Here is a 22,479-nt window from a genome sequence, read left to right on the forward strand (position 1 = left end):
TATTGTCCTTGAGTAAGAAGTGGTGATCTAACAACAACGGTGGCCCTATAATCTGATAACCCTCAGGGTGTAGTAGTGGCAGACATACTGTGGCTGTAACCAACACCTCTCTAATTGGACTTAATACTCATCCAGCAAGAGGAAGCTTATGCTTGGCACTGGAAACCTAGCAAGTTACTCAGTGCTAATGGGGTCCCGGATCCTGGAGGAGAACCTACAACTGCTCAACCAACATAATCCCCAACTTTATTCTAAATATTAGTTCTTATACCCAGAGAAGTATAGTCCTCATTCCTAATCAAGGAAACTCCTCTTTGCAACAGGCAGCCCATTACAGAAAACCATAACTAATCAAAATGCAGAATTGTATAGCAGAGTCCCAACAGATATATTTACAATACAACTCCTGCACCAAAGCTAAAGTATTATCGTGGGGAAAGGGATGGAAAGATTATAAAAGCCATGGGAATAGGAAGTTTGCTATCAGAACAAATTTCCTAGCAATTTCAGAAGTTATAGTCATTGTCTTAATTAAGATTTTTATTGCTGCAAAAAAACCCCACCATGACAGAAAAGCAAGTTGGAAAGGAAAGGGTTTATTGGGTTTATAATTTCTACATTGTAGGCTATCACTGAAGGGAGCCAAGACAAGAACTCAAGCAGGGCAGGAACCTGGAGGCAGATGCTGATGTAGAGGTCTTGGAGGGGTGCTATTGCTGGCTTGTTTCCTATAGCTTGCTCAGCTTGCTTTCTTATAGAACCCAGAACCACTAGTCCTAGTACGATACCACCCGCAATGGACTGGGCCCTCCCCGTTAATCAGTAGTTAAGAAAATGCATTACAGCCGGATCTCAGGGAGATATTTTCTCAGATAAGCTTCTCTCCTTTCAGCTAAGTCTATTTTGTGTGTCCAGTTGACATACAAACTAGCCAAAACATCCAGAAAGTCTCACCAACACGACTGCCAAACTATGAACTCAACCGGGACAACAATAGATGTATGCTAATGTGGATGGAGACCTCATCCCTACACAGAGAGCTATACAGGCAATTAAGGATTGGGAGAGTGGGAGAAATAGCCTTCCACGGGGAAGAACACACGGATAGGTTATCTGATACCAAAAGTCAGCCTACGAGGGTCACACCTACAAGTAACAGTATGCAGATCAAGCAGGTTGGATTTAGGAATACGCACAACCACAGCCAATGAAAAGAGAGGCCATGTGAAAGAGAGTAAAGAGAGGTAGGAAAGGGAAGGAAAAATGATGAGGGTATATTATAATCTCAATCATAAAAGATATTTAAATAGTGGTAATCAAGGTAAGGAGGTTTATAGTACTTTTGGTGTGTGTATGTGTGTACTTGTCTGTGCATGTATATATAGGACTATATATACCATATGCCATCTTCTGTTATATTTTGAGAAGGGTCTCTTTCCTGAACCCAGAACTCACTGCTTCAGCTAAGCTGCCTGACCAGTGATCCTTCACAATCTACATGTCCCTGCTCTCACAAATTCTGGGGTTATAGATACAAGTCACTCCATACCTGGCTTTTGTGTAGGTGCTGGGGATGCAAACTCCAGTACTCACACAGCAAGCACTTGGCCACTGAGCCACTGTCCCAGTTCCTAGGACCTCCTCTTGACAGTTTGCTTTGGGGACCTGACTGTTAGGAGAAAGAAGCTGAGCCCTGCAATTCAAGGGGTGGGGAGTGGTTGTGTGGATTACTAAAGGAGGTGCAGATTTTGGTAATTTCATAAACTACATTTACATGTGTAGAGAACTCCAGTTTTTTATTAGCCCAATGGAGACTCCTGAAGAAGAAGAAGAAGAAGAAGAAGAAGAAGAAGAAGAAGAAGAACAACAACAACAACAACAACAACAACAACAACAACAACAACAAGAAGTTGTGGCTCCTACCTCCAGCTCCAGCTCCTCCCTGTCCATGTCCTGATGGATGTCCCCCATGTAGTCATTGGGATCATAGTATTCATGGGATGAGGGATGCCTGCAGAGAGACAGAAGGTTGTCAAGGCCCTGATTCTCAGATAATCATGTTTTCTTATCCCCAGCCACTGTCAGTACAGGATCCCTTCCACATCTCTTTCCCTTTAGATATGGCTCTTAACGCCTCTACCCCAGTACTGCTATCTGCTAATGTGAAACCATGTAAGCTCCTACAGTCAGGAACAGTATTTCTGGGGAGAGTCTGTTGCCTCCATCAGATCCTCAAAAATACTAGGAACTCAAAACCAAACCAAACCAAACTAAACCAAACCAACCAAACAACAACAACAAAATATCAAAGAACCTACTATGCTGGCCAAGCTTAACTTCCTCTGGAATAAGTGAATGTGCAGGTTAAAGACAGGGCGGGCCTTGTTTCCTTCCCTAGCTCATCATCATGGGTTTATCATGAGTTCACGAAATTGGTCTCTAGACAGATGTGCCCATGTTCATTGCTGTTGTGTCTCAGTGTTTACTTTTAACCGTGATGGGAAAAGCTCATATGTGAGCAATACTCAAGTATGTGCTGGCCTCTGAGACCAGTTTCAAGTGCCATGCTAGAAATTTGCTAAGCCATTTGCTGACACCGTGAATTTTCACATTTTTTCCCCCGCATTCATCCCCCAGTGAGAAATGTATTTGCCTCCACAGCTTAGCCTGCTCATGTGTGTGATGTGTATGTCCTTGCAGACATCCCTGCTCACACGTATGTCCTCATCCTACCTGAAAAGCCAGGAATACGTTTTTAGGCTGCCTCACGTAAAACAATTTGAGCCCAGTGTCTCCTGGAAATGATGTTAATGGAACCTCCAGGAACAAGGGCAATAGGGACTAAAACACATTTGGCCAGTAGCACTGGAGGAGCTTTGAATCACACACCAGATGCTGATGAAAAGCTCCTGCCTCCAACAGCACTTGGCTCCAAAGCACCACATTTTTACAGGTCAGGCAGCAATCAAGGGGGCCTTGGCAGTCCCTCCCAGCCACTTAGTTTTGAAACAACAGATCAGATGTGGCCAGAAGGGCAGTCCTTCTGTTTCCAGACCAATCAGGCAAATATCTATGCCTGCACTTAAGAGGCTTTTAGACCTGAGGATCCCGCTGCAAGTTCTGGGCTTTCAGTCATCAACCTAATACCCCTGTTCAACCTCAGCACACAGTCTTGCTGTTGTGTGACCTCTGGTCTTTGTGACATTTCTCAAGTTCCCTCCAGGGGATAAGCCATGTCACGTTAGTTAGACTTAAGAGGAGATTAGGGGTTTGGTCTAAAAGGCCTGTCACTCTGACAGTTTACCATCTGAGAGTCAAACATGGCCCTGAAGGGCTCATCAATAACACAAGCAGTTCTGAACTGTAGTGTCAAGTAACTGGTTTTAAGGCCATGCTCAGGGAGAGGACCAGATGCTTCCCAGGATCAGCTGGGATAGTGCAGTGTCCTGGCTGAGAGGCAAGATAGGGTGGCTCTGCCTTCCCACGGCTGTCTAATGCTGAGCAAAGCCTCTGTCTATAGTCTGAGGCCAGTCTATAGGTAAATAATGGAACACTCACTATATTGCTCTATAGGTAAATAAGGGTCCTCACTCAACACTGCTCAGTCCCTACAGACAAATAAAGGAGCACTGAGCAGGACCTCAGACTACAGCAGCCTGTCTCTATAGGCAAATAAGGGGGTGATAGTTCTTTGCAAGCCGGCATACTGTGTGAACGGTGAGTGTTACATGAAGGTCCTGTCTTCTCCCTTTTCATGCTGTCAGCTGCACGGGACTTCATTCCTGTCAACTGGGGAATTAGCCCCGGTTGCAGATGACAGCTAACCACTAAACCCACAAGATGAAAGGCAAGCCTTTGTCCAGGATTTGACAGAACCATAGGAGATGTGTGGGTACTCCAGCTACTGGGTGACTAATAGAAATCCAACAGGTAAGGTTCAGAGGTTTCTCTGCAAGAGCAGAAAATCTCTTTGAAATAATGTCTCCAGGCAATTACCTGAACCCAGATGGAGCTGAGATGGGGAAAGACAGGGGTACCTTGTGTCAGCTAAAGAGGCCGTGCCCTCAGATTGCATCATTCCAGGGCAAAAGCTAAATCTAGCCGGGCATCTTTAAGCCAGTGGTGTTGGCAGCTTTCTCACTTTTGACTTGTTTCTGAATTAACAGCCACCGCCGTCACGTCACTGACAGCTTACCCAGTGACCAGCCACATGTTATTTCATTTAATCCTTCAACATTTCCATGAGACAGGTATGACTTGCATCCTTATCTTACTACAGCATAGAAAAACTAAGGCTGAATGTAAGAAAGGAAAATGACACAGACTCCATAGGAGAACTTAGTTTGGGCTTCATGTCTATGTGACCTAAAGTCTCCGAACTGATTCATGGCTTCCATAGAAGGTAGGAATAGGTTGAAAGCCATTATTGAGGTGTTTTGATCACAGCTACTATGCACCTGGTAAACGGCAGTAATTACTTATATGAGGTAGGCCTGGGCTTAGTGCATAGATGTGGGGTTGAAATGAGACCCAAGAAAGCATAACTGCCAGGGCGCTTTCTACATTTTGTTGTCCATTTAAAATAACAATCAGCATTCCCTCCAGTGGTAACTAGAAAAAAAAAAAAACTTCAAATTACCCTTTGCAGTGATTAAATTTTACTCCGATACAACTTTTACAACAGTTGTAAGTAATTTTGTTCTTAGAATATAATTTGAATAACTCTGCTCCAGGGTTATAATAAAGTCATTAATATGTCGGAGCAGTTTTGAGCAGGATTCGATTTATTGCCTCTATAAACAATAAAGTTAAACACAGGCAACTTGGAGGAAAATTATAAGCTGCATTCATTTCTTTCTCTTCATGGAAAGGAAGAAGGCAAACTTCCCAGAGTCCTTTTTTGCTGTATGTCGCAAGTTACAGGTCATGGCTGGGATACTTACTCTTCAGGCAGCAGGTAGGGATCCAGCACAGGTGGGCTGGGAGAAGACATCTTTGTCAGGGCCATGATGTGCTCAAAGGTGATGTCGGTTTGGGTGCCCGTGTCTACCAGCTGTGACTCTGAGGCAGGCGTGAACATCTTGGTTCGAGGCGTCCTCCTCAACACCTGCACCACAATGGGCTCCTTGGCTGTCTTGAAAGCTTCCACAGCCTGGTCATGAGTTGCTCGGGATAAGTCTTTGCCATTGACCTATTGAGACATAATTAGAACAGGGAGATTGTTGTAAAGCAGGAACTGGAGAGGTCCGTGCAGGTTCTGAGGGCCTCTAGGTATCAGCAGCCACGTGGATGGAGAATGCTGGGAGGACCAGTGAACTTTCAGTGTTCTCCAGAGAGGAGCTGGTGGGAAAAGAGGCTAGAGTAGAGGTATACAGATCTGGCATTAAATAAACCAAGCACATAGCCAGGATGGCCCGGCCTCCAACCACAATGTCTTTAATGCAATTTCATCACTTGCTAATCTTCCCCATGGAAGAAAAGAGCAGCCTCGGGCTCCAAGCCTTCATCAGGGAATGATAGCTAACTAGAAATTAATTACATTGTTTTGTTTTCGTGGTGTGTAGTCTTCCCAGTTTGTGTCAAGTCTTCCTTTTCCTTAAAAAGTCCACAGCAAATACCAAGCAAATAGCACAGACAGGCCATAGATAGATACACTATAAATGGAGAAAGAGTTCTAGCAGCTAAGGGCTGGGCAAAAAACAGCTAGCTGAAATTTCAGTTTTCCATTTTTTTCAGTTTGTATAGCACGCTGCTAGACCTCTAGCCCCGGTGTCTGTCTTTACTGAATACCTACTGTCAGCTCACCGTTCTAGAGACCTGAAAGGGGAAAGCTATGTTTGTCTCTCTCCCTCCTCCTTCTGCTCTCAGCCCCAGGATGCCACAAGTGAAACCAATGGGCATTGTCTGGCTGAGGTAAGACCCAGGGTCCAAGGCTTTCCCGATGGTACCGACAGTACTGATTCCCCGCAGCTAACACAAGATAAAGCCCCTGTCTGAAGGGAATAAGCCAGAAAGTGACATAACAAGACAGCTGATGTCCTCTCCTGGCTACAGCACACCGCTCCTGGGATATACCCCCGACACACGCTAATTTTGAATGGGATCTGCACAATATATAAGACTGTGCAGTGTATAGCTACATATGAGCATCAGACCATTTGCCATAGGGAATGAACACGGGGTTTTCTTTTGCTTAACACAGCAGTGTTACAGTTTATAAAAGAACAAAGTTGTAGAGGAAAAAAGAAATACACAGTGGGGCAGGAAGGAGGGGGACTTAGGTGGCAGCACAGGACATGTGTGTGTATGTCTTTACATAGGCACATACCATCGTGGGAAACTTGAGGTTGGTTTATGTTTTAAAGGAGGTGTGAAATAGGGAAGGCCACTCTTGGATTCTGGGCAAGCCATTCTGCATGTGGTGGCATCTGGGGAGCATGTGGAGAAGTAGCAGGTGAAGGTCACTTAATCTAAGGACCATGGTGGAGAGGAAAAAAAAAATGGGACAGTTATCCTTCCGGCGACATACTCCCTAGGTTTTAAGTTATTTGATTTGGATCTCAAACTTCCATAGTCCAAAACAACATAGCAGGTGTAAATATGCACAGACGTATTGTAAAAGTAGATACATGCATTTTCCAATGCTTAGAACATTATTAACTATACAAAAAGGATTTGTGGAAATGAGTCCTTGAGGGCTGCATCTTCATCAGCTCATTTCTATTGAACGATGGATGATGGGGCGGAGCCTTTACTTACATGAATTCCACAAACCTGTATAAGAACCACCACATGAACATGTACATGGCATCCCGAAGGGATGCATGCAGTGTCTGTGCAGATCAGACTAAGCTTAGGACACCCCCCCCCCCGTCTTGATGGACTCAATGACACAAAGCATGGGAATGAGGGTGGGGGTCTCCAGAATTTGACTGTGGGGCACCCATCACATCTCTTCTACACAACTATGGAGAAAGAGAGTCCAGAACTGCGTCTCAGAGATACATATCTTTCCATGACCCATGAAAATGGTGTTACTGCTTATAGCTGGCTTTCACTGAAAGGGACTTCTTACACATGTGTGTAAGGATTCAGTAGCCTAGCACCATGTGGTTTCTCACCAAACACAGTTCAAATTTACTCCTGAAAATGCCCAGCGACTTCCCCTCTTACAGCTAGGGATTAGGTGACCAGAAACACAAGTGTGGGGTCAGGCCAGAGGTCGTATTCTAGCTGAGCTTTGGGTCTATTTTCTCACTGGATGCAAATTACAATGTAATGCTCCTTTTTGTTATTATGAAGTTTAAGATAATATACATCATAGTGTAACACACCGACATAAAAAAGTGTATTAAGACACCAGTGCTGAAGGACAGCCTATACCACAATAGTCCCTTTCCCAGGAGAAAACAATCCAGACCGCATCGCCAGGCTCCAGCCTGGTGAGGCTGCCTTATGAGATTTGTTTACTGAAAGCCTTCCAGCTTCCTGCCCATCTTGTGTTCCTAAGCTGACAATATATGCATAAATCTTTTCAAGCTTCAACTTGGGATTCTCTGGGGGTGGGAAGCGGGGGCTGTAACAGATAAATTTCCGAGGACTTGACCCCTGCCACACAAGCGTCTTGACAAGGTATTTTCAGGATCATTACATTCCTTTAAAAGACGATGAGACAAGGCAGGAGTTTACTATCCTAGACGATCCATTTCTGCAGCCAAATTTGTTTTGAATTACCTCGTGCACATAACACTTATTACACTGTCATCTCGAAATCACATCCCTAAGAGACTTAGTGAGGTGATGACTCTGGAGCCTGCTGGCAGCCGACCGAGAATGACAACCTTTATTCTCGGGATTAGCATGGCATCTACATTACACACAACGGTGCTGATGATGGCTGTGATTAGGGAGGGGACTCACACATCCAGTGACGTTTGGCCCAGTCAAATTAAATATCATTAACTCGCCCAATTGAGCAGATTGCCTTCAAAACACTTTATGCAGCTCTAAAACCAAGTAAATGGAATGTTTTGGAACAAGAAATGCTGATTGCAAAGTTTATCTTTATTATAAATTAAATGCCTAAGTTATTCACCTAAGGCTCTGGCTGGGTTTCCCACCCCCAGCCCCCGGGGAATGAGGTACAATTATGGAGGAATCCAATCACCGAGTCTCGCTTGAGGCAGACGGCACCGCTGAAAATATGACATGACACTAAGGAACCTTAAAGAGGCCCTTTAGTGTAAGGTCTTTTGTGACAAGGGACAGTTATGCTGAGCGCACGGAAGGATTCCTTCTTGGATCCACAGAAGCCTGGATAAAGCCACTGCTCTTAAAGTGGTACTTGTGGCTGTCATTTCTATAGTTGATCAGAAGACAATACAAAATTGGTGGATAGTCCATTCAGGGCTGAGGTTCTTTGACAGCCTATCTATCTTCCATCATCTGCTCAGTCAGCTAGTACTGGCTGGGGTTATTTGTCCCTTGATTGTCTGAATGCCACCGGAAGTGTTTCTTGGGGAGCATAAAAACATGAGCACATGGGAGCTACTTCAGAAGTAGCCAGAAGACTGCATGGCAGATGGCTTTTTACGAATACAATTCTGGATTGGCTTGAGAACCCAGAGACTTAGGGCAATTGCTTCCCCAACACAAAGACTACCACAGAAATACCACTGCCTGTTACTGTCATATCTTGTCATCTCCAAATCCAGGAGTGGGCCAGAGAGATGGCTTAGCATGTAAAAGTGCTAAGTGGGCAAGCCTCACAATCCAGGCTCAATCCCTGGTACCCATGTTTAGCCCCCCACCCCCAAGCCAGATGTGGTACCATGTATCTGCAATCCAAGGACTCCTATGGTCAGAAGGGAGGGAAAGAGCAGAGAATGTCTTGCTTGGAGTACGGAGCATAGCTGTAGGAGCAAGGAGACCCTGCTTCCCAAGATGGGAGGTAAGAAGCAGCTCCTGCCCACCGTCCTCTGACCTTCATCCCTGTGGCACAGCACACCTGAGTCTGCGTTACCACACAGACACAAAGTGAGCAAACGGAGTTCGAAACCAAAGCCAGGCAGCTTTCCAGGGTTTCTACCACCGGAATGTTAACACCAAGGAGATGTGCCGTACCCTCTTGAACTTAGAAGTATCTATTTATGAGGAACCACTGGGTTTCTTGGGATTAAACCTACCACAGTCACCTCTTTTTCTATGACACGTGGAAATGACCTCAGTGTAAAATGCTAATGTAGTTTTAAAACTAAACCACTATAAATTGTGCCCCTGGATAAAATCCAGCTTTTATAGGGATCATTTAATTAAATACAGAGGGCACTGATTCCATTTTTATAAAATATCACACCTCTGTTTTCAAACTAATTAAAACTTTGATTCCACTGAAGCAGGAGGCCATGATAAACTACATGGCGGGAGAGGGAAGGCTTTCAAGCCCTTGCTTAGGCTGGTTAAAAAAAAAAAAAAATCAGGAAACTTCTGTGTGTCTTAATTTATTTCAAATTTATGATCTGCTCCAGGGCTCAAGGAAGAGAAGGCGACTGTTCTAAAATGTAGGCGTTACGGGCAGTTAAGAAAAAATATGAGTCTTGATGAACAAATGGTGCTTAAAGATCATGCTGCTGTGAATGGTCCTACTCTTCAAAGACACACACGCACACATGTGCACACACAGACTTCTAGACTACACTTATGTAGATCTGGGTTCCCATGCAGTAACAACTTGAACCTACATAGGTACCTTGGACTCTAACAGGTACCTCAGGGTGTCCTGGGGAATTTCTAAATGTGACTTTCAAGTTTCCTCACCCGAAGAAACCCTACCTTCCTTCTTTCCAGTGTCCCCACCAATGAATTTGTGGCCTTGGTAATCTTTCTCTTATGTAATGTCGGTGATCGAAGTCAGGACTGTGCACTCGACCTGTCCATACTCTGTTAGTGGATGTTTTCTTCTGTAGAGGAGTCTTCCCTGTGCCTCACTTAGGCACTGATCATTTTTAAAACATTTACCCTTTTCCTAAATAGGAATATCTCTGATTCTAGCCACTGAATAGTAGTAAATTGATGCATTTAAAATTAATAGATGTTAAAAGTCACACACACACATAATTGAAAATATGTCTTAAATATTTAAAATGCTTCCTTCTCCAGTAACAGTCCTATTTTGATTTGATCTCACTCCTCTCTTTAGCATCTAGCCTTAATATATTACCATAAAATCTCATTTAAATATGGCATTTGCATACCCACAGCAAACATTGGAGACCCTTATGGAAGAGTTGGGGGAAGGATTGAAGGCCTTGAAGAGGATGGGACCCTCACAGGAATACAAACAATGTCAACTAACCTGGACCCCTGGGAGCTCTCAGAGACCAAGCCACCAGCTGAAGAGTGAACACGGGCTGGATGCAGGCCCCTGGCACATATATAGCTGAGGACTGCCTTGTCCTGCCTCAGTGGGAGAAGAGGCACCTAATCCTGCAGAGACTTGGTGAGCCAGGGTGGGGGGATACCCAGAGGGACTTACCCTCTCAGAGGTGGGGGGAAAGGGATGGGGGTGGGGCCTCTGTGAGGGAGGACTGTGAGGGGGGACAGCATTTGGGATGTAAATAAAAAAAAAATTGGCATCTGCATGTCCATTAAACTCAGCATGCTTGATGAGTGCACAGTTTCACATTATTGAAAGGTGAGACTTAAAGTGGCTGAACAGTGTCTGTTAGACTAGTGCAGGGCCCTTGGAACAGGGCCCAGCTCCTTCCATTCTATGTGGATGGTGGAGGGACTTCTCTAGTATAAGGCACAGGAATGCTCAGCGAGAAGCATATGTGAACTTCAAGTTGTATGGAACCATTGCTCACTGTGATCAAAACCTCACAGGAGCACCCTCTGCTCTGGGGGAAGAATGCGCTAGAAAGGAACTGGTGCACTGGAAAGGATGAGGAGACTCTGGCCCTGCTCTCTTGTCCCCGGGTTCTGGTTCTGGACTGTCAGTGACAAGCTGAAGAAAGATAGCTCTCCACATCCCTGGTGGAGATAAAAACACCACACCCTGTGCTCTGCTGAACCCTACTGCTTGGGGGCGGAGGCCGGGCAGCAGTGTGCTCTGCAAGAAGGTGAGCCAGGGAGTAGCCTGAGGCTGTATTCACTGAGAGGACTGAAGGGCTGCAAGGTTTTCACTTTCGAGGTGCTAGACAAAAAGAAAAAGAAAACACCCAATCCCTATCTAAGCTATGTGAGGGCCCTGTTACTTAGTTACATATCTGGTCTTTGGGTTTTGAGGAGTCTTGCTACATTGCCTCAGCTGGCCTTTGATTCTTCCTCCAGACACCGGTTCCCAAGTGCTGATGTCAGTGGCACTTCACAGTGTTAAAAGTCAACACTATTGGCTTTCCACGAGGCTGAGAAAGCACAAATGGCTACACTGAGGGACTAGAGGCTGGTAGCTCCTGGAAGCATCATACCCAAAGTTTACAGCAACTGCGTCATTCTGTCATTTCATTGCTCCGGTGTAAACTCTGTTGCTTCCGAAATAGCTTACAAACACTTTTAGTTCATTAGCTTTTTTCCTCAGGAGCTGCTGAAGAGAAAATGTCTACCCTCAAGCCTCTAATCTCTCCCTTCCTGCCTCCCTTCTTCCCTCTATCTCTCCTCTTCTCTCTTTCCCTTCTCCTCCTCCTCTTCTTCTCCCCCCCCCGAAAACACACACACACACACACACACACACACACACACACACACACACACACACACAGATTCTCTGTCTTGTTGACAGGAAGACTTTTAAATGGTCTTTTATATATTTATGCCACTGAAATGATTTAAGTGTCAGGGAGGATCCTCATGGATCCTCAGAAAGATGCATAAGGGTTATCATTGGACTAAAATCTATGGCCTCCCTTTGAGCTTACTGTGACTCTAGTCCCTAGGGAAGGGACCATGTGTCATGGGCTGTGGAGGCAGGAGGTGCCTGGCTCACATCCGGGGTCAGGAAGAACTGACTGGGGAATTCTGTTGCTCACACAGCTTTTCCCCACTCCCGTGTTTGTTGAGTCCCACACCCAAGCCCAGGGATAGTGTCATCCTTCTCCATTCAAGGTCAATCTTCCTCTATCACTTAATCCCTTCTGGAAAATCCCTCATTCACGTACCCAGACATGTACTTCCTTAATATTCTAGGCATTTCTTACTTTGAGCAATTGTCAGTCAAGATGACCATCATAATCACATCTTCCTAGCAAGGCACATCGAAGAGTAGACGGTAGTAACAATCTTTGCATCGTGGATAAGGAAATGAAAACATGGTTAGTTAGCTAAGCAATTCCTAATATTGAATGTTATGTTTGATGAATGTTGATGTTTGATTTGTACCAGACACATTGTAACCTCTGAGCTGGTGGCTGGTAGGCTGCCATTTGACCTGAGTTCTAGGAGGTTGAGGTGTTAAGCAAAAGGTATGAGGGATAGGTGAAGCAATGTGGAGAGGGAAGGTTGACCTTAGATAACAAAACAAAATGCCCTGACGCTTGGGTGAAGAACAAAGACTCTTGTAAAGGACATGGTTTGTTTGCATGAGTCTTGGTTCACATGCCTGGACTTGGCTATGGGATCCAGTGGACCCAGTTGACTGACCTTTTCCAGGAATCATCTTCATAATGGCACCATGTTTAATAAGCAGTAGTTTTGGCTCTCCACTCTTATCCCAGGCCCTTCCTGCTCAATGACAGAGAAGTTGAAAGCAAGGGAACTGTGACACTGCCTGTCAGTACATTTCTTCCTGCGCTGTCACATCACATCTTGATGTGCATGTGCCCTACAAACAGCCTCCAGGTGTTTTATGAGCGCTTCTGATGGAACACCAATTAAAACGGTGCAGTTAGGACAAAAGTGATGTCAGTCATATGTTAATATGGGGGGGGGGAGCAACATCACACATTTGGAAGTTCTTCAATCCTAAAGGGAGTCAGGGCTATAGAACAAATATTAAAAGATGTTTATTGGATGTAACGACCTCAACTTCACAAATTTTCCTTATCAGGATAATGACATTTCCTAACTCTCTTTCCATAGCACAAAGGGCAGAGCAATGGATACCAGGGGAAAGGGAAGCGAATGACGATCTGCTGGAAACTGACTTCCTGGCTCCTGGGGAGTTGTTTCTCCAAATTTTAGGGTAACCCAGACAACCAACAATTTTTGAGTTTTTTTTCTTCCTCCTTTGTTTTCCTTCAAAAGAAACATTATTATAGGATGTAGCGCTTGGTTTATAGCTAATTTTGGCTTTGCACAGCCAAAAGGTTCATCTCAGGCGGCAAAACTTCCATCCTCTGGGAAAAAAGCAGTTGTACTAAACCACACCTTTTGCAGTTCACACCCACCCAGTGACACAGTACCCCAGATCACTTAAGAGCCTAGTGCCAGCCTAGAAATAGACTTCTGGAAGCTGAGGGAATAGACTGTCCCCTCTTATCTTTTTCTAGAGTTGTCATCTTGTCTCTCTAACAACATTTTAGATAGACTATAATAATTATGAATTAAGGTAGGAATTTTAAATGTTCTCTGGACCAAACAAAGGTATCTACTGACAGCCACCCTACCTCTTGTTTCTTTTGAGTTAATAATGATGTTTAGCTCTTCTGAGCATCTTCTATGCACCACCCACTATGCACAAGTGCTTTATACACAGTGGCTCATTCATTTAGTTAATAGCCCATGATGCTGTGGCTCTAAAGGCAAGCAAAACCAGAAGTGGGAGCTGCCCCAGAGAGTTTAGAGTCTGGTTGAAGAAGAGAGGCTGTAATGATTGCACTGGTGAAGGAGTGAGAAGGGGGGCGGGGCAGAGGAGCAGTACTAGGTAGAACAAACTTCCATGAACAAGAGATGCTGAGCAAAAATAGGCTAAGACGGAAGATGTAAGGAGAAAGAGAATAGTTCAGACAGGGGCATAGTCATATTCAAAGCTCCAATGGCAAGACACAGCAGGCTTATGAGGCGAACCTTGTGCACAGAAGGACTGGGATGGTGAAATGAGGGCTGTTATGTACCGAGACTAAAGGCCTATTGAGGAAGGAGCCTTAGGTGGTACACATGAGGTAGCTTTTAAAGATTTTGTCTTTACAAGGTTTACTGAAAATATAATGTTACATTTATAAATAAAATGAAGCAATAACTATAGTCACATCAACATGTCTACCACCTTTTCCCTATCTTTTAATCAAGTCTATTTAGTATTATACTTAAAATGTAAATTTGCCAAGAAAGTAGAGTTTAGAAACTTGTATTAGAACTTTTATTGTGGAATTCATTTGTTTTTATTCACTTTACATCCCACTCACTGTCCTGGTAGCCCCCTCCCACAATCCTTCCCCTTTCCCCCTTCTCCTCTGAGAGGGTGGGGGCTCTCTGGGTTTTTCCCCACCCTGGCTCGACAAATCTCTGTGGGACTCGGCTCATTCTCTCCCACTGAGGCCAGAGAAGGCAGCCCAGCTGGAAGAACATATCCCACAGATAGGCAACAGCTTTTGGGATAGCTCTCACTCCAGTTGTTCAGGACTCACATAAAGACCAAGCTGCACATCTGCTACCTATGTGTGGGCCAGCCTAGGTCCAGCCTGTTGGGGCATTCTTTTTCTTTCTTTCTTTTTCTTTTTCTTTTTCTCTTTCTTTTTCTTTTGGCTGTTCGAGACAGGGTTTCTCCTCTGTGTAGTCCCGGCTGTACTGGAACTCACTCTGTAGACCGGGCTGGCCTCGAACTCAGAAATTCACCTCAGATCAGTGGATCTATAGTTACAGCAGTGGGATCACTATGGAGACTAGTGGGGTGTGTGTGTGTGGGCACCATTTTCTTGCTTATGTAGCTGATGTACAAAATTAAAGCACAAAACTCCTGAACCCTGCTCAAATTATGTTTCTTTTTCTTTTCTCTTCTCTTCTTTTCTTTTTAATTTCAATTTTAGTTCAACTTGGTGGGGGAAAATTTAGGCTGGTGGAGAAAATATTGACTTTTTTTTCTCCTGTGTGAAAAACATTGCTGATTTTTTGATCATCTCTCTTGAGAATTTCATACAATGTGCTTTGATCCCGCTTTCTCCTCTCTCCCAACTCTCCACGATCTGTCCACACTTCCCTACCTGTTCTGATTTTCTCCTGTTCTAAAAGCTAGCCGAACATGATAGATAGCACATGCCTATAATCCCAGAACACGGGAGGCGGGGCGGGAGGCGGAGGAACAGCCACCCCGTCTTTCTATCCAGCTGAGGTCAGCTTAGACTATGGCAAACCCTGTCTCAAAACTGCAACAACGATAACAAAACAAAACACAAAATAAGAAAACTGCCAACTAATACCGACTCCAACCAAACCAAACCCTCCAATCTCCCAGCTCCAATATCATTTATAATACATATTAATACTCTATGCAGGGCTTACACTAACTTGATGTATGTTTACCGAACCTCCAAAATATTCATAGTTTTTGACACCCTTCCTCGAAAAGGGAGACAACTTTTATTATTAGAATGTATAAATCCTAAGTCGTCTCCTCTGAATTATGCAGGTACTGAATGGTCACCATGAGAAATTAGTGTGGAATTCTGGGAAATATTGGCTTTGCGTGAAAAACCAATGGGAGTGAGTGGGGAAGACTGACTTTAAAGGCGGGGGGAAGATTTAGAACCATCATGAATCAAAAATAAAGTTAAGTTTGTACTTCTTTCTCCTAGATTTATAAATGTGGCTGGCAAACGGGACAAAAAGAATGATGGTGACATTCTTGGGTATTTATCACCTGTAAAGTAGGAAATAAAACGCCTTGCCCTCTCAACTTTGCAGTTGCTGAAGGGCTTTAAAGAATGGTCACATTATAATAATTGATTCTTGCTTTTTTTGTGACTAGACCTTGAGAATGAGAATGGCAAAATAATTCCATATCTTAGCAGCCGAGAATGTCAGGGATGCAGGGGGTGGTGACGTGTTTGTTGAATGAGGTAGAAATTAAAAATAATAATAATAATAATAAGGCTTCTTGTGGACAGAGCAAACTGATTTAAAAGCGCTCCAAGATCCATGAGGTGTGTGCCAGGTGATTAAATGCTAGGAACAGATCCTTACAGCTAACAAAATCAAAGCTGGAAAATTGCTCTGAATGCTGATTTTGTGCAGCGGTGTGTGTGTATGTGTGTGTGTGTGTGTGTGTGTGTGTGTGAGAGAGAGAGAGAGAGAGAGAGAGAGAGAGAGAGAGACAGAGACAGAGAGAGAGACAGAGAGAGAGAGAGAGAGATCATCTTTACCATCTTCAATCACTTATCACTTTTTAACTTGTTTTCTTAGACAGGGTCTCTCACTGAATTTGCAGCTCTGTAATTCAGCTAGGCCTGTGGTCTGTGAGAACAGCAAGGATGCCTCCCCAGAGCTTGGATTACAGAAATTGCTCGAGACTTTCAGCGTTGATGCTACTGATCTGAACTCAAGTCCTCACACTTGAGCAGCAAGCACTGCAACCCATGAGCCACTCCCACTAGGCATGAAATGATTCTTTATTATGTCAGGAGCCTTGTTAGCCTGGTACCCAAGGCCCCTGGCATTGTCTCAGATGGGCTGCCTGGACATCTTCTTAGACACAATTCGATACCTCCTGCCCTAACCATTCTGCCATATCCTAGATGCAGGATCTGGACCCCCAGGTCCTTTCCTATCCAATGGATATTCAGTTCAGCCTTTCTGATTTCATTTTTGTGTCTCGGTTTTAGTGACAGATGTGAGTGATGGGTCCTTCGGAACACCTTGACTGTCAGGTCCAGCAGCAATCACAGAGAGAAGCGCCGTAACTGAGGTCACCTGAAGAAGGTCTGCTTGTTATTTTTTATTGACACAAGGTTTTATTTAGTCCTGAATTGATTACATTGCCAAGGTTGGCCTTGAATTCTGGTCCACCTGGCTCCAGGTCCTAAGTGGTAGGATTATAGGCCTGTGCCACCATGCCTGATTTATTTAGTGCTTAGGATCAAACCCAGGGCTTTGTGCATACTAGGCAAGCACTCTACCAACCGAGCTGTATCTATAGTCTGAAAGTCTACTGAGATGATGAAATAACCTTTGGAATGCTCCAGCCAAGTTCTCACTGGGGTCTTAGGGGTTAGCCTGGCTCAACTCGGCAACTTCTCCTTTGCTGTTGAATTGCTGAAGAGTTTTAATCATGAACCCCGAAGGACTGCTATTTTGAAAGGAAGCAGAATACAAGTGTTCATGGGGATGTAGGAATTAGCTTTATGGACACAGCCTCTCCAAGAGAGAAAAACCTGCAGCAGTTTCTAAGATGATTTATTAGACACTGGTAGAATTTGCTAGAAATCTACCAGGAGGAAATCATCTGGGAAGAAGTTAATGGACCAAACAAAACACTTGATAATGCAATTAGAATTCTAGGAGACGGAGGGGTTTCTTCCCAGAGAGAGGAGATGGGGGATTCGGGGTGAGAACGTGGAGGCTGAGGTTGGAAAAAGAAGTGTAACTAACTGTTTACAGAGGATAGCTATCGGAGGGTGGGATGAGAAGATGGGCTGATGATTCAGTACAGTGAGTTAGGGTGCCCAGCTGGGTGGAGACAAACTCTCAGCGTGGCTTCAGCTGAGTGCTGTGTGGCTCTGAGCAAAGCGAGATTGCTAGCGGCAAAAATCTGGATTCCCATCCCAGGGAACGGGGGAGACAGCCACAGGAGGATGCACACAGAGCTCTAGTTGCTTGAGGCAACAGTAAATTTCCCCCTGCTTTTGTTTGGGTCTGAGATTTTTTTTTTCCCCTTTTAAATCTCTTCTTAGCAGAGTTTGAAATCAACACAATAAGGCTCTATAAGCTTTGTATACTCTGACCTTATTTCCTTCAGCCTCACAGATGACCGAGTGGTGACCGAGTGGCCAAGCATGGCACCGTAACTGAATGTATATGGGGAAAATTTCTGACCACATCCTTGTCCTGGGCACTGCAATGAGGACTATACATAACACAGGTTATCTTTGATTTATATGAATGTGAAATCTAAATAAAAATGCAAGGAGATGTGACTGCAAGCCCCATCTTCCCTATATCAGTTCTTTAGCATGGTAGGGATGTGCTTAGGATTTTTATTGTCTTCCTCAAACATTCCTTCCTTTAAATATATATTGTGGCCACACAACACTGTCTCCCTTCCCAACAATGTCCTCTAACTGGAGTGTTACATGTTAAGTGTGAGATTGTCCTATGGAACAAAGCCAGCATGTGAGATGTACACATGAGAGAGCTTTATTGAGGTACCTGCCCTGGAAGCCCACAAGCTCCTCCTGCTCCGTAGTCTTGGTCAGGCTGACAGCTCCATGCTTTCTGTCACACAGCTTGGGTCTCGGCTCCCTTGGCACTCTCAGCCCTTGCCATGGGCCATTACTGCTCTGGGAGAACTTGGTGGAGGTCTCTCCCTGTCTCTGGGTGGAAATTACTATGAGAGCATGCAAGTTCCACATTATGTCCAGTGACTACCTTGTAGAATGGAAGTGTTAAAAAAAAATAAAACACGAAGAAATGCTGAAATCAGGCTTCTATGCCTTTCAAAGAAGTCTTCCTTTTGCCCGTTTCTCCTAAAACCATTCTCCATTGTCCCTTTCAAAGAAATGACTTAGCACCAATGATAACCCAATGATGCCCAAGAAAGTTGGCCTCTCCAGATGCGCATCCATCATTATACCTGTCTCCGTGGATGCCTGTAACCCCCAATTTTGGAAGCCTGGCTGCCCTCACTTCCTCTAGTGCTGCTCTATCTTTTGGTCCCCAGAGCTTTGACTGCTCATCTGACATGTCCACATTAAGAGCTGCCACCATGCGTTAGAGTCTCTAGACACAGCATAGTCTTGAACACTGCTGGCATCTAGAAGAACAACTTTTACTTGCCCTTTGAAGGAAGGCTGTAAGGTGCACAGAAGCTCAGTCACTGTGACAGAGCCACAAGCTCTTAGTCAACCTGGTGATTCTAGACTGGGACAGTGTGCAGTGAAACCCCTCTCCTTCTTCAACAATAACCAGGAGGACTTACACACGAGTAAGGTATCACCTTGACATCCATTTCACCTCCAAAGCTGCACAGTACTCCTGAAGGAAACAGCATGGTTTCTTGTGCACATACTGTTGGGCTGCAGCTGTAGCAGAACCAACCTCATCACTCTCTAGAATGCAAGCCACCTGGTGACAGGGACTGTCCTCTCCATCCTATGGTATGGTGACAGGTAGGAGACATCTATGCGTGCTGGAGGAACCCATGGCACACCTGTCACTGAGTCAGACAGTCTTGTGTCACAATCCTGTTTCTGTGACCCACTGGCTGGGTGATCCCAGCAAGCTAGTCATTCTACAGCCTCAACTGTCATCTGTAAAATGGAAATAACAAGAGTGTCTGGACTAGGTAGACACTGTGAGGATGACATGAGAGTCCTGTTCCTAAAGTGTGTCCATGAAAATCATTCTCCACAGTAGTGTATCATGAAGATGACAACCAAATATCTTGTGCTGGGTCCTCACTGGCAATTCAAGGGCCCAAGACACAGCAGTGAACCTCCTCATATTGCCCTAACTATGGCTGGACAGGGACTCTGAAGCCCTCAGCTGGGGCGGGGGATGGGAAGGGAAGAGGAGGCTCAAAGTTTTGTACTAATGTCTTCTTGGTGATATCCTTCCTCCTTTGGTCTGGGGGAACACATACTTCCTCTCAGGTTCCAGACGTTCAATGTGATGTTTTAGTTTATGTAGTTAGGGAGAAGTCAGACAAACACTCAGGACAACCCAGACTTTAAATGTCTAGCCCAATGATACAAAACCTGGATTCACAAACTTTCCACAGAAGGAAAATGAAGGCAAAACCAGGTCCAGGGAAGGAGAGAAAGGCAACCCTTGTTAAAAGTCACTCCAAGCAGGAATGCATGGCTGTGGCTTTACATGGAGAACATGGTAGCTGGTGTCTAAGCTGCATAGAGCATGCACTACAAGTTACACCCGACAGTCAGTTTATAACTACATAAAGAGGAACAGAGTGCAGATGTGGGTTAGTGTGACTTTGGGTGGGGAGGGCTGACATGTTTTCTTCCCGCCTCCTGTTGGTGAAAATATTTTCTACAAAGGAGCGAAACTTCCTTCTATCTTTCCGAGACTCCCAAAATAGAAAGCAGCTGCTTGATAAAGCAAAATTGGCTTGTAATTTTCTGAAGTTTCCTTTTATTAAGATGCATGCCACTTTTAATGTAATAAGCCTTGGCACTGTGGGTGGATAGGGGAATAGATGGTTGCCATGTATGGAGAAACAGGAGCGTGTTGTCAGGGTAAACTGCTTAACACGCTGGGAGAAAACTGTGGTTCCCCCAGATGTCGCTCAAATTAACTCTGCACCCATTGCTAGGAGGCTGTGTAAATCCTGCCTGTGTTATTCGGGTCATGTGTTCCTTTTCACAAGAGACATGCTTGGGCCTTGAGATTTCTTTAGCCAGAAGCATGCAAAATGCAGGGGATGGGTGCATAAAAAGATGAGCTCCAACTGGAGTCTGGCAGATGCCTTCTTTCTTTTGCAACAAATGCTACAGCATGAGAGAGGAATTTGACTGCTGAAGATCATATCATATTAGGAAAAATGAAAGCAGCATTTTATACTCCTCTCTCCCTCTCCCTTTCTCTTTCTTTTGCAACACTGGGGATTTGAACTTAGGGTCTTGTGCATGCACTTTACCATTGAGCTACATTTATATACATGCATGGGTTTATGTATGCATATATGTGCTTGTGCATATGTGTGTAAGGCACATGTGTGATTGCACAAGTGTGGAGACCAGAGGTTAACACCAGGTGTCTTTCTTGATCACTCTCCACTCTATATCAACGGAGGCAGAGAGTCCCTCCCTAAACCCGGAGCTCTCCAGTTTAGTTATCTAGCTAGCCAGCGTGCTATAGCCATCCTTTTTTCTACCGTCTGAGCACTGGGATTAGAGATGGGCTTCCACCCAACATCTCATTACTTTTCAGACACAGTTTTTACATTTATGCTTTATTGTACATGTGCATCCTATGTATGACATTATGTAGATGCCATGTCACATGTAGAGGTCACAGGACAGCGTGTGGAGTCAGTTCTCTTTCCACACTTATGTGGGTTCTGGACCTTAAGGAGCTCAGGTCACCCAGTTTCTGTGGTAAGTGCTTCGTCTACTGGGCTATCTCAGGAACACTTGATACTTTTGAAAGATCTTTATAGCCAGCCAATCTCATCTCCCTCGGAATATTTATGATTTAGATTCCTTCAGAATTTGGGGTAGGGGGAGATTTAAATATATTTGCCCTTGGGTCATTTCTTAATAGTTGTATTAAATTGTATTAAGTACTGAGTAAATTCAAAGACATCCAAGGCAATAAGATACATAAAGAATGCTACAATGATACCTATTTGAACTCACTACTCCTTGAGAAAAACACTTTGAGCTTGATTGACAAGTAAAGTACCAGGACTAGCCAAGCAAGCAAAGTGGCCTTGGGGAAGGACTTGCTGTCCCAGTCATCAGGAATCAGTGCCATGTGAGAGTTATTGAATGCCCAATCAACAAGACAGAATAGAAAAGCCAGGGGCAGGTTCCAACACATGGAAAAACTGATGTTTCCTCTTCATGGGTGGAGAGTTGGACTTTTATCTAAGGGATACTAGAAAATTCATTGATGAAAAAAAATGGAGTTGGGCTCCGACACTGTATCATACACAAGGGTACAGAAAAGACAAGACTGATGAAAATCTGTACATAAACTTATAAAATATGCATGGAAGAGAATAAAGGAGGCTATCTTTATGGCTTTGAGGTAGAAAACACACTTCCTAACAGATGCAAAATGCAAACCACAATAAAAAAAAGATGTATTTGGTTCCCTGGACGATATCAGAAAGACTCACAGACCTCTGCAAGTACGGAAGAGACTTTCCAATTCTTCGATTTAATGAGCTGGTACACAGGCTATGCCTTTAGAAATCTCAAAAGCCAAGAGGAAAAGATGGAAAAACTCAACAGAGGAATAGAAACTTCAGCAGGCCATTTTCACACACAAAAAGGAAACTTAAATATAGAAAGTACACATAACATAAAATCTGGAACCTCATTAAAACATGAAGTGACATGAGGTATATCTCTCCTTAGTCACTTGAAAAAGTAAGAAGTCAGATGACACTAAGTGTTGGCTGTATTATTGTAGTGGGTTGGCCCGATGCTGCTTGTATTCTAATGCTAACTTGGGACCCCCTCCTCCAACTAGTTGTCCCAGAGACAAACACTGATTGGTAAATAAAGGTGCCAATAGCTGGGTAGAAGAGACATAGATGGGGGTTATATTTCAAGAGCTTGGGGTCACAGAGAAGAGGAGGAGGAGGAGGAAGAGGATGAGAAGGAGGAGGAAGTGGAGGAAGAAGAGAAGGAGGAGGAGGAGGAGGAG

At 44.3% G+C, this 22,479-nt stretch overlaps 1 protein-coding gene across 2 annotated transcripts in view; it reads right to left on the minus strand.

The window, feature by feature from the left end:
- The window catches only part of Pdzrn3 (PDZ domain containing ring finger 3), a 227,974-nt gene that overhangs the window by 16,960 nt on the left and 188,535 nt on the right, over positions 1-22,479 (minus strand). For both annotated transcript variants that reach the window (XM_021189748.2, XM_021189769.2), the window contains 2 exons: positions 4,944-5,191; positions 1,924-2,011 (listed from right to left, as the gene is read on the minus strand). In XM_021189748.2, the coding sequence (XP_021045407.1) occupies positions 1,924-2,011; positions 4,944-5,191 (336 nt within the window). The remainder of the gene's footprint in view (positions 1-1,923; positions 2,012-4,943; positions 5,192-22,479) is intronic.

The sequence above is a fragment of the Mus pahari genome, chromosome 2, assembly GCF_900095145.1.
Source record: "Mus pahari chromosome 2, PAHARI_EIJ_v1.1, whole genome shotgun sequence".
Taxonomy (NCBI): domain Eukaryota; kingdom Metazoa; phylum Chordata; class Mammalia; order Rodentia; family Muridae; genus Mus; species Mus pahari.